This window comes from Alligator sinensis, unplaced genomic scaffold (assembly GCF_000455745.1).
Source record: "Alligator sinensis unplaced genomic scaffold, ASM45574v1 scaffold427_1, whole genome shotgun sequence".
Taxonomy (NCBI): Eukaryota; Metazoa; Chordata; order Crocodylia; family Alligatoridae; genus Alligator; species Alligator sinensis.
Window position 1 is genome coordinate 93560 of NW_005843089.1, and position 17654 is coordinate 111213.

The 17654-nt window shown below is 43.7% G+C and overlaps 1 protein-coding gene and 1 pseudogene across 1 annotated transcript; one reads left to right on the forward strand and one right to left on the reverse strand.

Moving 5' to 3' along the window:
• Window positions 1–2805: 2805 nt before the first annotated feature.
• LOC102387563 lies at window positions 2806–10191 on the reverse strand (annotated as a pseudogene).
• A 5692-nt stretch (window positions 10192–15883) lies between these two features.
• Window positions 15884–16846, forward strand: LOC102387813 (olfactory receptor 226-like). Its single transcript, XM_006037241.1, has one exon. The coding sequence runs from the start codon at window positions 15884–15886 to the stop codon at window positions 16844–16846; it is 963 nt and encodes a 320-aa protein (XP_006037303.1).
• Window positions 16847–17654: the final 808 nt, after the last annotated feature.

Sequence of the window (17654 nt, forward strand, 5' to 3'; positions counted from 1 at the left end):
CTAGTCTGAAGTAAAGACGACTGAAATATGATTTGATAATAGTCTCCAAATACCTTAGGGGATACTACACAGATGGTGGACATGGACTTCTCTGTGTTCATTGGGAACAGGTCTAGGAGCATTGGACTCAAGTTGCAGCAGAGGAAATTGTGTTGGATATTAGGAGGAACTTGTTGACAATGAGGATGGTGAAGTATAGGAACAAACTTTCTAGATAAATTGGAGACACCCCATTATTGGAAATTTTCAAGATCAGGTTGGACAGACACTCGGCTAAGCTGGTTTAGTCAGGGATGATTTTCCCTTCCAGCCTTCCATGGTGTCATCCTTGATATAGAGAGAGAAAGAGAGAGAGACATCATATCCCCCAACCATTTTCTTACAAGCCAACCTCTTCCAGTGTCCTCCAAAGAGTGAGGGTTTCTATTCCCCTGTCCCTTCAAGTAGCCTTTCTTTGTCTTTCTTCCAGAATTAATTGATATACCTTGAACAATGGTAATCAATTGTGTAGTTCTAGGGCCTTGTACAGTAGCCCGACTCCCTTATGCGAAATGCCTCACGTGATACACCCTAGGTTTACATTTGCCTTTTCCTCAACCACATTATACAGTTGACCCACAGAAACACTCACAATACAACCAGATTCTCAGAAACATGGTTTTGTTTCATGATCATCATTCAAATTACACAAAAAATTTCAGAGGTACCTATGTGCCGCATTAAGTTTGATCCAGTAGTCCTCTAAATGGGACTGAAAAATTATTTAGGCACCTATGATTGAGGGAGGCTCTTCTTGGCACTGTTCCATAAAACAAAACACTTAAAAACACCTGTATCTAGGAAACCCCTCCATTTTAGCCTTCAGTATTCACTAGGCATGTGCAATTGGGCTTCTGAGCAATCGGGAAGTAATTCCATTTGATTACTGTGGCACCTAACTTATGTCTAAGCTCAATTGCAATGTACATTTTTGTTAGGAGATGCCTAAATCCAGGGAGGATCTAATCCATTAGATGTGCTCATATCCTGACAGTTGACCTTTAGGCATACTCCAGGGGCACTGTAGCAGAGCCTCCTGCACCTTTGGGCCAGCTGCCATTGGGCTGTTGCTGCACAGTTGTCCTTTGCATGGCACTGCTGTCATGTGTGCTCCCACCCTGCCATTTGGGCAGCTATCACCTGGAAGATGTGCTTAATGTGGTAGCCTGCTTTGAACTGTCAAAGCATGTCTTCCTGGCCCCAAATGGTCAGGAGGTCAGCCACCTTTTTTGCCCTCCAGCTGGGTGCCCGGTGCCAGTACTGGGCAGGCTCTTCTTCCTGTGTTGCACCACTTGCCTCACTAGCAAGAATCCTGGTGTTCCCTGTTTAAAAATACCTAATTCTCTGATAAAAAAAATCCCAAATTCACTTTTTAAAATACCCAACAATCTGTGACCGTCCATGATTAAAGCAAATGCCACTATATATATGGTGAATGATCGATCAGTTGGGTAATCTTTTGTTGATATATTTACAATTTTAAAGCAATTTGGAACCCTACCAGTGCCATTATTATATCTATCTATCTCTATAGATATAAAAGGCTTAGTCTGTCTGTAAGTCTGTCTGTGTTCCTGTCTGTCCATAACGCTGAGACTGCACTGCTGAGAGGGCAGCGATAGGCTGTGTGGGCATGTGTGGGGTAGGGGGAGACTAAGTGGGGTTATGGTGGCTGTGCCCACCCCCCGCTGGCTGGTCCTGACGCCCCCCCCAATTCCCAGCAGGTATCCAATGTGTGCACGCACCCCACAACTTGTATTACAACACCAAAAAACAGCATGGAAGGGGGAGGCAGAGGGGAGGGACAGAGGTTGGGAGAAGCCCTGCTGCTCAGGGGAGGAGGCAGAGGAGGAGGAAGGCAGTGGAAGGGATCCCCCTATGCCAGAGGCTGGAGGAGGAGGCAACAGTCGTGCAGGAAGTGTTTACATGGCTGCCCCCCGCCACCACCCACCCTGCTGCCTGCTCACACTTTGGTGCCAGCCATGTACACTACTTTGAAATGTGTGTCTTTCTTGATGGGCAATGGCTAGTCATCATAATAAAAACTAAGTTTCTATAGACTTTGGCATTTGTTATTGCTTTTTTTTTTTTTTTTTTTTTTTTAATGTAGAAAAATCAGAGTGGCCTCTGCCCCCTTCCCTCACCAGGATGTAGAGCACTGGGCAGCACTTATATACCAGTGACCTGTCCCTTCCCATGCCCCTCACTCTCAACCTAGTCCCTCCCCACCCCAGTTTCATCACTCCTGACCCACAGCCCCTGCCTGCCCCCACTAACTGCGTCCCAGCAGCAGCTCCATCCTTGCACCAGGACATGGGTCCTGCTGCAGCTGTCCCACCCACTGCTTTGAGACTCTGAGCTGTGCCAGCCCTGGCTGTTCTGCTCCCTATGCCTGTGCCCTGACCCAGAAATCCCCATGTAATTCCTGGGAACCCTCAACTGGGGCTCAGGGTCTGGGCTGGTCAAGGTCCCTCTCTTCCAGGCTGGCTCTCTCCCACACTGGTAGTGCTAATCATATTTAGGACTCTGTCTTCCGAGTCATAAGCAAACAGCAGCCTATTATAGACTAAAACAGTATATTACATTAAGGTTTAGGATAGGATTTAGGGGCCAATTCCATTGCAAGTAAAAAGGAATTGCTTACCCTTTAAACTATTCTTTCCCTTTAATTTCCCATGTCTAGTAGAAATGACCTCCAAGGAAGTTTGATGTAACTTAAAGTCCTTTTGACTATATTTGTTTTGCCCATGCTATTTCAAAGCCACTTCATAGTCTACTGAATGCCTTCCACAAGGCTCGCTTCACTTCTCTGTTCCTTAAAGTATAAATGAAAGGGTTTAGCAGTGGAGTTATTATAGTAGTAAAACTGCTGACAAGTTTGTTCATGTCCAATGAATTTGGTGCAGAAGGCTTGACATACAGAAAAATGGTGGAGCCAAACCATATAGTCACAACGGTGAGATGGGCAGAGCAAGTGGAAAAGGCTTTTCGCTGACCTTGGGCTGACTGGATTTTCAATATGGTTGAAATTATGTAGATGTAGGAGATCAAGGTTACAGCACACGAGGCCACGACAACAATAATTGACACAAAGAATGTTGCCAACTCGACAAGACTAGTGTCAGCGCAGGACAGAGCTATCAAGGAATCAATGTCACAAAGAAAGTGATTGATGATGTTAGGGCCACAGAAAGACAGCCTGGATACCAGGAATGCCATCAAAGAGATACCCAGATGAGCCAAAGGACAGCTGAGTACAGAAGGTGTTGCTCATGAGGGAGCTATAGCGCAGGGGGTGGCAGATAGCCAGGTAGCGATCATAGGCCATAACAGCCAGCAGAAAACACTCTGTAGAGCCCAAGGAGAGGAGAAGGAACAATTGCAAGATGCAAACAGTGAAAGAGATGGCTTGGCTGTTCCCTAGCAGGACACCCACAGCTTTGGGGACACAGGCTGTGGTGTACCAGATCTCCAGGAAGGATAGATTGCAGAGGAAGTAGTACATGGGGGTGTGGAGATGTGTGGTGGTCTGCACCAAGGCTATGATGGACACGTTCCCTATGACCGTCAGGCCATACATCACAGAAAACACCACACTGAGGGAGAAGCGGAAGTACCACGTGCCAGGGAATCCCAGGAGGATGAACTCTTGCATACTGGTGTGGTTCCCCATGCCTACCCTAGCCACAGGATCCACCTGTGAAAACATGAGAAATCATGAGGCATTTAAACATCTGGAACAGACTTCTGAATACTGCTTCCTCCTCAAACATTCATGTAAAAGTTCTGTCCAAGTATGATTACCCAATCAAGTTTGTGTTACTGAAGCAGAGTAAAAACCATCAGCCAACTGCACACAAGGGAATAATATGGCAAGGGTTATAGTTCTTCCTCTGTGCTGATTTTCTTGTGACTGTATAACACCTCAGATGACAGATTATTACAAGTGTATTTTGAAATGCATTCATGGAATTTCAGGGACTTGAACTGAGTATAATCGAATTGCTCTGAGGAGCCTGAGTCTCCTAAGATACCCAATAGTTGGAGCAATATATAGCCCATTGTCTTCCCACCCAACCTTGAAGTTTCCATCATTTCTGTTTCATAGAGTCCTAGACATTAGGGCTGGAAGGGACCTCGGAAGATCGAGTCTAGCCCCCTGCCCCAGGGGCAGGAAGTCAGTAGGGATCATAGGATCCCAGCAAGATAAACATCCAAATGTCTGCTGAAGGTGTTCAAAGCAGGTGCTTGAACCACCTCCGGCAGCAGTCTATTCCAAACCTTGGGGGTTCAGCCAGTAAAGAAGTTCTTCCTTATGTTCAGCCTGAAATGGTCATGGAGGAGTTTGTAACCGTTCAACCTTGCCATCCCTTGGGGCACTTTGGTGAACAGATGTTCCCCCAGATTCTGGTGAACACCCAATAAACTTATAGGTAGCCACCAGATCACCCCTGAGCCTGCGCTTTTCTAGGCTGAAGAGTCCCGTGGCGCTCAGCCTCTTATCATAAGTTCTGTTTTCCTGACCTCTGATCATGCGCGTGGCTCTTCTCTGCACTCTTTCAAGCTTCTCCACATCCTTTTTGAATTGTGGAGCACAAAACTGGATGCAGTACTCCAGTTGTGGCCTCACCAAGGCCGAGTATAATGGGAGAATGGTGTCCTGGGATTTGCTTCTGTTAGACCCTGACTCCATGAGATGCCAAACTACTAGGGAGAAGACGATTCAATTGCTCATGGGTCCTGTTACTCATTAGCCAGAGCAAGCAGGGAGCAAACACCAGCACACATTGCTCGCAACAGCTTTATTCAGAATGGAGACAGCTTTGAACAAGGGTCCCTCACAGGTAGACAGCCCATGAACCAGGGGATCTGTACTGAACAATAGTTTTTTCCCCACATTTATACATTTTGGTTTAGGTTAATTAACATTCACTCCACCTTCGTCTCTCCTCCTGTTCCACCCATTTCTCCTCCCATCTTAAGCTCCTCTGTTTACTATTTGCTTCATTAGCATGGAACTGCCTATGCATTTCATTCGTGTACATGCCTTTTTGCTATGAGCGCATGTCTAAGGCCATGAACTCCCTTCTTTTGGTCAATGGGAAGCCTCTGGAGGTTTCTTTACCAATCTCCATTCACCCTTTTGCATATGTTCTTCTCAGTTAAGTGTTATTTTCCAAATTCCAATCTGTTTTTCTGTCCCATATTGTACCATTTCCACCCTTTTTGGGCCCCTGTATCTTATCTCATTCCTCACGGTAGCTAGTTCACAGCACACAGACTTATTTGCTGCTCTTTCCAGAAAAATGGTTAACACAATTAAGATGGTTACTTAATATAAGCAAAATCTTCTATATAAAAGCTATATATCTCTCTCACAACAATACTATTATATGGTTAAAACTACTTGCCTAAGCATTCACAAAGTTACTTTTAATATATATCATTCTGCCTTGTGGTCAGCAGCTTTGCTGAGACACAGATTAAAGCCTTGTTCCTGTTGCAGGTTTAATGTTCCCCAAAAATCCACATAGTGTTACCCTAACAATTTCCTGCTCAGGATGAAGAGTGGGATTTTTTTATAAGTACTTAGAAGCAGAGCAGGTTAAAGCTAGAATTTAAATTCTTTGTTAAATTATAATTATGGGACAAAAAATGTATACATTTGGATTGTAGCATTTTGAAAATTTCAAGGGGAAGAAATAATATTATTCAAGAATTATATAACAAGATTTTTTTTAAAGGTTTAATTTGGAAAATGACATTGAAATAGGGATGCCAGCTATAAGTATCTTGGCTCGGGTATGGGCCACATGGTTTTGAAACTCCTCTCTCCAGTGCCTCCAAGATCTCGGCTCTGCAGAGGATAGTCAGGCAGCCCTGAGAGCTACAGCTTGAGTCCGTGTTTCCTCAGATTTTCCAGGCTCCATGAAGAAGAGCAGAGAGACACGGTTGTGGGAGAACTAGGGCTCTCAATGTGTCTTGGTTCCTGCCTCTGCAGGAGGGACTTTTGTAGCCCAAATGTTCTCATTTCTGGTCTATCATATGTAGCAGCCCTATCCCAGAGCCAAGGATCCTAGGCTGTTTGGGGTCATTAGCTTGCCTGGTGTTTGCACACTCAGGTAATGGATCCTACAATCCCAGGATCTCCAAGAGCCCATTAGGTAGACTTAAAATAAACCAAGCAAAGCTCTTACATTCCTAAGGTGTTTTTTGAAACAAACTCAAATATTTTTCTTTAACGAGTCTGCGGTTCCTAGAAAAACCTGGTTTGTCAGAAGATTCCCAAGCCACTTCATTTAGAAGTGTAAGTCCTACAGAAGCCAATATTACTTCAAGATCACTGACATTTATCAGGGCTTGAAAATCCAACCACAAATTTCAGAAGTTTGTCTTCTGGTAATAGGCTAATCCACCACATAGGATAAAAATCTCATTACTACACAGAAGTAGCATAAAAGACACTCACTGTTGCCTAAAGTCCCCCCCACCCCACTATCCACAAAGACAGCTTCCCAAAGTGAGAACAAATTCTTCTTAGTTTGCCTTTCACATAAAAGGTCCCATCTTCTGCATCTTACTCCAGTAAGTTTCCACTCATACATTTGTAACCTAGTTTGCACTTAAACAATAGCTTAGGAATCAAATACCAACACCAACCAAGTCAAATTCTTAAGACTTGCAGCCTACCCTCTTACTATTTGTATTATTTGTAATACTATTTGTATTATTATTATTATTATTGTCTTGGTGTATAAGGGGTACTGTTGTAAGGAATGAAGAGAAATCAGGGTTTGTTTGTTTTTTGTTTTTTTTTTTTGCAGAGAGAGAGAGAAAATCATTGATCTTTACAGTGAACTGGAATTTTCATAGGGGTCTAAAGGAGTCAGGGGTCCAACCTTATAAAATTAATTGGAGATTGGATGATTGGCTCCTTTATGCCTCCTTGAAAAAAATCGCTTATCTGTAACATTTATCCTTTATTTGTTTTTTTTCCCCTTGCATTTGCATTGCTCTTCAGCCTAAATAGTATTATGTACAGAATGACTGTTATTCTCCTGTGTGTCTATACACCAGTAGGCTGCTTTGAGATGCGAGTGTAAATGAATGACTTCAATCAAATGCAAATGAGCTCTTGGTAAGCATTGTTTTCCCCATTTTACAGGCGAGAGAAATAAGGTGGGTTGAGGAATAGCTTCGGCCAAAGCAATATGATAAGGATAGAAAACAGGATTTCAGACTCCAATTCTGAGTCTAGAATGCTGAACATGCGCTTAAATGAAAAAATCTTAAGTTTTTGATTTTATGATAACTCCTTCCTTCCACCAATTTTAAAATTTAAAACAAAGGGAAATGTTTTCATTTGGTCCCAAAATGATTAGAAAAGTAGTTCAAATGTGATCTACACTGTTCACAAAGACCTGTACTTTCTTTCAAATTTTATGCTGTATTAAAGAGAAGCAATATAGCTATTCTGTCAGCATCTGTCGGGTAAGCTGAGATAGGGCAAAGTTTTAGAGTGGTAAAAGGATTTTGAGTTAATGTCACCAAAAGCGCATATGCCTATTTATTAATACACTAAACTCTAGTTCCATTGGAAGCTGAATCTAGGTAGTGGTTTACACCTACCATCTTTGTTACAGGACCTTGTCTGTACACACTTTTCCTACTTGCCATCATTTTATTCTCTCTCCGAAGCACATTGACTTTGGTTGTTAATAAATGATGCATCATAAAGCTTGGTTCCCATCAACATGAACTGATTATAGATGCCTAGTCCTCAAGTATTTTAAAGCTAAATTACATCATTCTAGATGTTAAAAAAAAGACCTGGACACATGCTGGCCTTCCTCCGTAGTGAAACATCTTGATGTTGGTATGGAATGGTATTAATATAAAAGAAAACCTAACACTACCAAGACAAAATACAGTAGCAAATTACATCCTTCTTCCATCAGCAAGTTAGACTTTCCATCGCCATCCATCCTGTTTACCTGTACTTACCTTGTTAATGAAATGGAACTCAAATTGGTTGTAAGAGGGAAGTTGTTTTGTATTTGTCTTCTCTTTGCAGAGCCTTTGAGATTTTAAGCTCAAGAGAATTTCACAGGCTCCCCTGGAACATGCAGGACAGTCATACAGTTAGGATTTCCTCCTGCCTTTGCTAAATACTTCCTACAGTGTGGGGGTTTCAATGGTTTACTTCAGCCTCTCTCTGTGCCTTGGTTTCCCCATCTACAACTTGACCCTTCCACCAACTCATTGGGAACAAGAAAATTCTTCAGAAAGACAAACATTTGAATTGCAGGGTAGTGAACATTACTGGTCCTATAATAATAGTATTGACCCCCCATCTAGTAGCACCAAATCTATTCACTATTTACCTGTATGAAGACCAATAGCACTGCTGTGGAAACCCTACCATTTCAAAACAGATACAGACTTTGGGACTGAACTCAGAACTTTGTCCCATATCTCAGGAGGCCCAACAGCTGTTCATGCAAATGCAGATGATGTCCTGTTGGGCACCATCCCTTTTAAAACACATGAAAAACTGAAAGCACTAAAGTGTTAGTGCACAAATAAGAATGCTGGAAAAGCCCTGCAGGATCATGGACAAAATGTAAATTGCTAAAAATATTGTCCTCATAGGGCCTGATCCAAAGTCAATTGAAAAAGTAATTCAGGGCCTGGGAAGCAAGGATTATGAGGAAAGAAGGAAAGAACTAGTCTGGAGAAGAGAAGACTGAAAGATGATTTGGTAATAGTCTTCAAATACCTGAAGGGAGGTTACAAAGATGGTGAAGATGGGCTCTCTCTGTGATCATAGGGAAGAGGACTAGGAGCAGTGGACAAGTTGCAGCAGAGGAAATTTAGGTGGAAATTAGGAGGGACTTTTGACTATGAGGGTGGTCAAGTATTGGAACAGGCTGCACAGAGAAACTGTGGCCTCTCCATCCTTGGAGATTTTCAAGATCAAGTAGGACAGACACTTGGCTAAGCCAGTTAAGAGATTATTTTACCTTGAGTAGGGGGCTGTACTAGATAACCTTGTGAGATTCCTTCCAGCCCTCCATAGTTTCATCCTTGAAATAGTTAGAGAGGGTCATTGTATCTCCTCACAATCATTATTTTCTGTGACCATTCTCCTTGACCAAAAAAGCCAAGTTCTTCCAGTGTCCTCCAATGGGCGAGGCTGTCCATTCCCTCATCCCTCCTAGTAGCCTTTCTTTGTCTCTCTTCCAAGATGGATTGATAGATCTCATACAGGGGTAACCAAATGTATAGTACCAGTGCCTTGCACAGTGGCTGTAAGTCCTCACTCTCCCTTCTGGGAAATATATCAAGCTAGAACTACATTTGCCTTTGCCCCAGCTATATCGTGCAGTTGACTTACAGGCATACTCACAATAAAAGAGATTGTCAGAGAAACATTTTTCATTCATGGACCATTCATTAGACACCAGAGCCAAAGTTTTCAGAAGTTTCTAAGTGCCTCATCTACTTTGATCCGATAGGCCTCTAAATGGGACCAAGAAAGTATTTAGACACCTATGTTTGAGGGAGGCTCTTCTTGGCACTGTACCACAAAACAGAAAGCTCAAAGAACACCTAGATCCAGGAAACCCCTGCATTTTGGGCTGCAATATTCTTTAGGTACCTACAGTTAGGCTTCTAAGCAATAGGGTATTAATCCAGTTTGGTCACCATGGGCACGTCTACAAGTGCCCCTATAGCGCCATTGCTACTTCACCACCATTTAATATTTCCTTCTGTGAAATACCTTCTGTAGGCTTATGTTTGCCTTTTCCTCAACCACATCATGAAGTTGGATCATAGACATACTCACAATACAAGAGAGTCTCAGAAACACAGTTTTATTTCATGGACCATTCATTAGGCATCAGTGCCAAAACTTTCAGAGTTATCTAAGTGCCTCATTCAGTTTGATCTAATAGGCCTCTAAATGGGACTGAGAAAGTATTCATGCACCTATGTTTGAGGGAGGCTCTTCTTGACATTGTTTCACACAACAGAAAACTTAAAGAACACCTAGATTCAGGAAACCCCTCCATTTTAGCATTCAGTACTCACTAGGCACCTACAATTGGGCTTCTGAGCAATCAGGAAGTAATCCCGTTGGATCACCATGGGACCTAATTATTGTCTAAGCTCAATTGCAATGTACATTTGTGCTAAGAGATGCCTATGTCCAGGGAGGATCTGACCCATTAGGTGTACTCATATCCTGACCATCTGTCAAGCCATGGCTTTGAACCTGGGGGCCTCAACCTGCCTGGCACCACTGTTCTTCCCAGGCTGTTACTTCCTTAGCTGAGCACTGGGGTGGACATAGGTGATCATAAACCAATATCTGGGCCAACCATATGCTGAGTCCCTGAAACTGGAGTGGCCAGCCAGGGTGATCTGACCCTTTACCTCTTCCTATGAAAACCCCTGACCTGGAAGAGGAAGTGTTGGGGTAACAAGGCTCAGTCTTGTATCCAGGCTGCCTTACCCTTGGCTTGTGCCTCTACTGGGTCTCTGGTAGATACTCATCTTACCTGATCTGTCTTACCTAAGGACCCTGAGTTTGGTCTGACCCTTTGGCTCCCTAATGCAACTATGGTTTCATCTGGATACCTGACCTAGCTGGCTTCCTGACCCCATGATCTGCCTGATCCCTCAATTGGACATCTAGCTTCTGACTTCCTGGATTTCCTGTGCTTGGACTCTTCCCACTCTCCTCAGATCTTGTTTGTTTCTTCTAACTCTGTGTGACCACCAGACCTGGCCACCCATGACCCAGTATGACACCATCTTGTGCCAACAATATTGAGCATATCTCCATAAACACCAGCAGTTGTGACCTTTTCCATAAAGGACTGGCTATTAGAGCACCTTTCTGAGAGGTGGGAGATGCAGGTTACAGGCCCTGTGCACCCTATGAGAGTTCATGAGATAAGATGTGTGGAAGGCTCTCCCACTCAGACTATTCTATAGCCCACTGGATAGAGAAGTGGGAGATGTGAGTGTGAATCCCCTCAGGTTCCTAGTTTTAAGTGACCTGACTCCTAATGCAGGTATCCAGTTAGGATCTGTCTCTCATTTAGGCACCTTTGCAAAATCACTTCCATGATTTAGAAACCCAAGGGACAGACTTTTGGAGGAAATCAGGTGCCCAAAAGGTGCCCATATAGGTTACAGCAGGGATGTTCCACTTTTGGCCCCTAGGCCAGATCTGGCCCTCCACTCTACATTGGGTGTGCAGGATGGTGTGGAGGTTGCATTGGCCCCCAGGGCCTGATCCTAGAACACAGAGTGGACAGGGGCAGAGTGGAGCACCAAGACCCAATCCCAACATGCAGGACAGGGTGAAGGCAGTGTGAGGCCCCAGGACTCCAAATCTAGCACGTGGGACCGGGCAGGGGTGGTTTGGGGAGCCGTGGCTCTGGAGCTAGCACACAGACTGGGCAGAAGTGGTCTGGAGCCCAAATTCTGGCATGTAGAACCAACTGGGAGAAGCATGGGGCCCCAATTACACTATGCTCAGTAGTGGCAGAGCAGGGCCCCAAATTCTGTTAGGCTCCTTAAAAGTTTGTTTAGATGGATGGATGGACGGACGGACAAGTTCTTTATTCAGATGAATGAGTTTACATAAAAATAATTTTGCTATGAAATTGTTTTTAAACTTTACAAGAGCATGGAGAGTTCAATACTTAGGGACTATAATAGTTATATGTAGGGATCTACCCAACTCAAGGTGGTGGCAAGCCAATTTTTCAGGCAGATCATTGGGCCATCTGCCATTTTTGTGGCCTTAATGTGGTAGCCCTGCTCCGACAGGCTGAGGGGCCCTGGTGGCTCTGCTCCCTGCCCCCGATTGGTGAGGAGGGCTGTGCATGATATGGTCCTGCACTTCACTGCTGATTGCCTGAAAGGGCAGTATGTTATGTGGCCCCACCCCTTGCCACTGATTGTCAGAGGAGTGGAGCCACACTACAAACTACTCTCTCAACCAATCATCAGTGAGGGGTGGGGGTGGCAGCCATCTTGCCTGCTCGCCTTTGTGCCAGCAGTTCCCTTCATGCTGGGTTATGCAGATGGGAGGACTGACGGATCCCACTGGGAAGGCAGTATTTTATTTTTAGTAAGATTCTTCCCCCCTGCAGATTTTACAGAGATCGCCAGATTTTCACAGAGATCATCTGGACCTGCTGATTTGAACACATCCGATCTCCACCCAAGGGTGCTGAGGGAATTGGCAGAGGCCACTGCGGGACCCCTGGCACAGCTCTACAAGCGCTTGTGGTGCTCTGGCAAGGTGCCGGAGGATTGGAAGAGGGCCAATGTGGTCCCCATTTTCAAAAAAAAGTGAGGAAGGGGGACCCAGGAAACTATAGGCCTATTAGTCTTACCTCAGTCCTGGGGAAGCTCTTTGATAAAATTATCCAAGAACACATCTGCGAGGGACCAACAGGGGAGATTATGCTTAGGGGCAACCAACATGGGTTCATTAGAGGCAGGTCCTGTCAGACCAACCTGGTGGCCTTCTATAACCAGGTCACAAAACCCTTGGACGCAAGTGTCACAGTGGACGTAGTCTTTCTGGACTTTTGGAAGGCCTTTGACACTGTCTTTCACCCCATTCTCATTAAAAAATTAAGTGACTGTGGCGTCGATGCCTACAGTCAGATGGGTGGCAAATTGGCTGGAGGGCCGCACCCAGAGAGTGGTGGTGGACGGATCATTTTTGACCTGGAGGGGTGTGGGCAGTGGGGTTCCCCAGGGCTTGGTCCTCTGGCACTCACTGTTCAACATCTTCATCAACGACTTGAATAAGGGGATGAAAAGCACCTTGTTCAAGTTCGCGGATGACACTAAGATGCGGGGAGAAGTGGGCAAGTTAGAAGGGAGGGACAGGCTGCAACTAGATCTGGACAGGTTACAAGGGTGGGCAGATGAGAATAGGATGGGGTTCAATACTGACATTATTGATTCTAAGATGAACATGGGCTGCCAATATGAGGATGAGTAAGGCTAACCGCACCTTGTCATGCATCCAAAGGTGCATCATGAGCAGGTCCAAGGAGGTGATCCTCCCCCTCTATGCGACATTGGTCAAGCTGCAGTTGGAATACTTCATCCAGTTCTGGGCACCACACTTCAGGAGGGATGTGGACAGCATTGACAGGGTCCAGAGGAGGGTCATTCACATGATCAGGGGGCAGCAGGGCAGGCCCTATGAGAAGATATGGGACCTGAACTTGTTCAGCCTCCACAAGAGAAGGCTTAGAGGGGATCTGGTGGCCATCTATACACTTACTAAGGGGGACCAGCGGGGAATGGTAGAGAGCCTGTTCCCCCGAGCACTACCCGGAGTATCTAGGAATAACGGCCATAAGTTGACTGAGAGTAGGTTCGGGCTGGACATCAGGAAGCACTACTTCAGTCAGAGCAGCTGGGATCTGGAACCAACTTCCAAGAGAAGTGGTGCTTACTCCTACCTTGGGGGTCTTCAAAAGGAGGCTAGATAATCACCTAGCCCGGGTTGTTTGACACCAGCATTCTTTCCTGCCCATGGCAGGGAGTCGGACTTGATGATCTGCTCAGGTCCCTTCCGACCCTACCAACTATGAAACTATGATTTTATGATTTCTGTGAAGTTCACAAAATAGTGATTTGAATATGTCCCTAGTTATACGAGGTAGAAAGACATCTTTTTTTAAACACATATTTAGGGATGGAAAGCAAGAGAGCCTGACAGGTGCACATATGAATGGATACATAGATTGACTGATCTATAGGATATCAAAATGTGTATATATGGTCATGAATGCATATGTATGAGAGAGATTTCTTTAGCGACTACAATATGGTCTAGTATAGAAGATGGAGAATAGTACATTCATGCAACCTGCCTTTATAGCTGATCATAGAAATGTACTGATAGCAGAAAGACCATGATTTTGTTGACAACGAGTCTATGTACACCTAAATATGTGACCTGAGAAATCATGACAAACTCACACAGACTCAAGAGAGAGAGACTTCATAGCCCTTCACTCACAGTAAGATAGAATGGTCACTGAGGACCAGGGTGATGGCAGATAACTCCCTGTATGGTTAATGAAAGTGGAACTGCTTGTGCAATCTCCAATAAATAAGCCATGAGGTAATAACACTTGGGGGAAAGAGTTGAGGAGTTGGGAATTTGGTCCCCAAAGGTTTTTCTAGAGTAACATATATACTTTTGTCCACCAGTCAGAATCAGAGAGAGCCAGAATTGCAACTGAGGCATCATGTTCTTGGAAAAACACAAAGCTTTGTGCTCCATACCGCTGAGGAAAATGATCAGACAGGCAATTTGTTCTCCATCAGATCTATACTGAGGATCATGGTCTCCCTTTCAGTGGTTGGCATTTGGAAAAAGAATTCACTTCTAGTGAGGAGATGGTCAGGGCATTGGTGGTATCATTGTCTCTCTTTCTCTTTCCTAAGGCCAGAGTGAACTTTCTTATGGACTTCTTTGGAAAAGTGCCTTTAAATGCAGGTGTATGGATCCAGTAGTTGAGAAGGCTGCTTCCAATCTTATATTCCTATGTATGAATAAAGGTTCCTTCAACTTCGGACCTTGAATACTCAGGTAAATTAAGTAATATAATAATAGCATGATAGCCTAGATCGTCAGCTAATGTGAATTTCTACATATCCCCCTTGATTTCCATGAAGCCTTGCTGATTTGTATTTGCATAGAATTTTCCTTAGCACATTCTTTGAGTAGTGATTTAAATAAGACGGGGACTATATGTTTGAAGGGTAATTTTTGGTGGAAGGTGGATACATTTGGGTTAGATTCTACTATAATTTTTGCCATTGTCAATAGAGAGGCTACCTAGTACATCATTTTAAACAAGCAGACTTAGTAGTTTGGTAGTTGTCCTGGGAATTTCATATAGTTTAGTGTTTCAAAAGTTATATAAAAGGGAACTGGATATTTCAAAGGAATAAATGGCATGAAGTATTCAATGTCCACTGAAAGCCAAAGGTGAGCTGGTCACTTAATTCCCTAAAGTCACTAGAGAAAACCTACTATAATAAGTATGAGAGTGATATTTCCATTGCATTTACTAATATTCCTCTGGGTTGGGTTCCTCTCTCTCTCATGGATCCAAGTCAATACAATAAATTCTGCCTGACTTATGCTCTTGTATCTTGAAATTGTTCTTTGTTTACACCTACATATCTCCATTCATTTAAAAAAAAAAAAAAAAAAAAAAAAAAAAAAATGGTCCATCTGATTTATGCAGGCAACAGAAATGTGTTGAGGGATTTCAGGTAGCTACTTGTGAGTGACTCCTTTAACTCTGGGATGAAAACCTGAGTCACAATATCATGTGCTCACAACTAAATACAGGGCTGAAATAATAGAATGGATGATCTACTTAATGGATGTTCAAAGTACCATTTTCAATCAACTTATTGTGTAGCCTGATTATGCATGTGTAGACATGCCCACTGAACCAAAATGGACTAAGAGCAGGGGGAGCAAGGGATGGAAAACTCTCTAGTAGGTAAGGAGTTAACATGGAGATGCCATCAAGTGAAACTGGAGTATAATGCTAAGCAAGAGCAGAAAAGCCACCAGGGAAGGTCCTCCAGTTGTAGCTGAAAAAGCAGCAGGCTTTTAAGCAGATGAGAACAAGGAATAGCAAGAAATAGAATTGACCATGGTTTTTCTTTAGGGAGTTTGAATTGTTGTTTCCTGCCACATCTCACCCATAGCTTTTTCACACAGTTTTCCTATTGGTTGTCTTGGCAGAAGGAAAAGCAGACTGCAGATATGGGAAAGAGGAACCACTCCTCTCACTCCCACACAGAATTCATCATCATGGGCTTCCCAGGACCCCTGGAGCACCAGGTGCTGCTCTTTGTGCTGTTCCTGTTCATATATTTGGTTATTCTGATGGAGAATGTGCTCTTGATAATGACCATCAGGTTGAACTACCATTTACACACCCCAATGTACTTCTTCCTGGGCAGCCTCTCCCTCTTAGAAATCCTCTATGTGTCAGTGACAATTCCCAAGTTGCTCTCCAACTTCTTGCTGGGGGACAAGGCCATTTCTCTCTGGGGCTGCATGCTTCAGCTATTTTTTTTCTTGTCTCTTGGTTCTTCCGAGTGCTTTCTCCTGGCTGCCATGGCCTACGACCGCTATTTAGCCATCTGCCACCCTCTACAATATTCAGGCCTTATGAATCCCAGAGTCTGTGTGGTTCTTATTCTGGCTTCCTGGCTCAGTGGCTTCCTGGCTTCATTCCCATCTGTTGTGATGATTTCCAAGCTGAATTTCTGTGGTTCTAACACCATAGGACATTTCTTCTGTGACATCTCACCAATTTTGAAGCTGTCATGCACAGACACCTCCACCGTTGAGATATTAGACTTCATGGCAGCTCTGTCTGTCCTTATGCCATCCCTGCTGGTGACTGGAAGCTCCTATATCTGTCTCTTCACCACAGTGGCCAAGATCCCATCTACTGCTGGGAAGCAGAAAGCATTTTCTACCTGTGTTTCCCACTTAGTGGCCGTCTCCATGTTCTACGCCACCACCATATTCATGTATGTCCGGCCCAGGGCCATTGGCACCTTTGACCTCAACAAACTGGTGTCCGTAGTCTACACAGTAGTGTCTCCATTGCTAAATCCCATTATCTACAGTTTGAGGAACAGGGAAGTAAGGGAGACCCTGAGAAGAGCATTAAATAACAAAGCTACCTCCTCAATCTTTTGTATTAAAGTTTGAAGGAGGTTCATAAAATTTTACATGATACTACATGCCTCACAAGGGGGCAAATTCACCTCCCATGCAGTCAGAGAAAGTAATTGTACCTTTTAAATATTGAAGACTGGGATTTTTCAAGGAAAGTAAGGGAATTAGATTACAAAAATTCACTGTATTGGAACAGGTCTCCCCTGCCTAAAAAGTAAATTTGCCCAAAAATGTAGCTTTGTTGGATAGAGATTATTGGGGTGAAATGTGGCCAATAGTTTCATCTGGGTAAATAGATTTAAAAAAAAAAAAATACTGAAATATTTTGTTTCAGAATGCCCGCTATGATCAATCTGGGTTTTTTTGGTAAAGCATTAATTTTTACATTTTCAGACTTAAACCTGTAACTTTCTGTTCCAAAACTGCATTCATACTCCGACTTATATTAAAAGGAAAAATGTTAACCAAAAGTCAAAAGAATCTGAATTCAGGTCAAACAAAACTTATCAGGTCAAATAAAACATAACAAACAAAATGTTTTTTCCCCTAATTCTACTGGAAAAAAAGAAGAGAAAAAACTAAGTTTTTGGCCTAAGAGCTATTTCACCCCTTAAGCATAAAAGTGGTTCTTAGGTGCTCAGGCGCACTCCTACTCCATGATGTTTAAGTCTCTGCAAAACTTGACTAACAGGTCAACTTTCATAACCCCCTTCCCATTTTAACCTTCAGATTAAGTCACAGAAAAGGAGTGAGAAGGAGGGCAACTCACCCACTTTTTGCATTAAGAGTCTTTCAGCTCCTCCAGCGGCGTGGAACAAGATTGCACATAAGTGGCTAAGAG

Bases quoted from the DNA above. Each gene is read 5' to 3' on its own strand.
- LOC102387813 (XM_006037241.1), top strand. From the start codon at position 15,884: ATGGGAAAGAGGAACCACTCCTCTCACTCCCACACAGAATTCATCATC.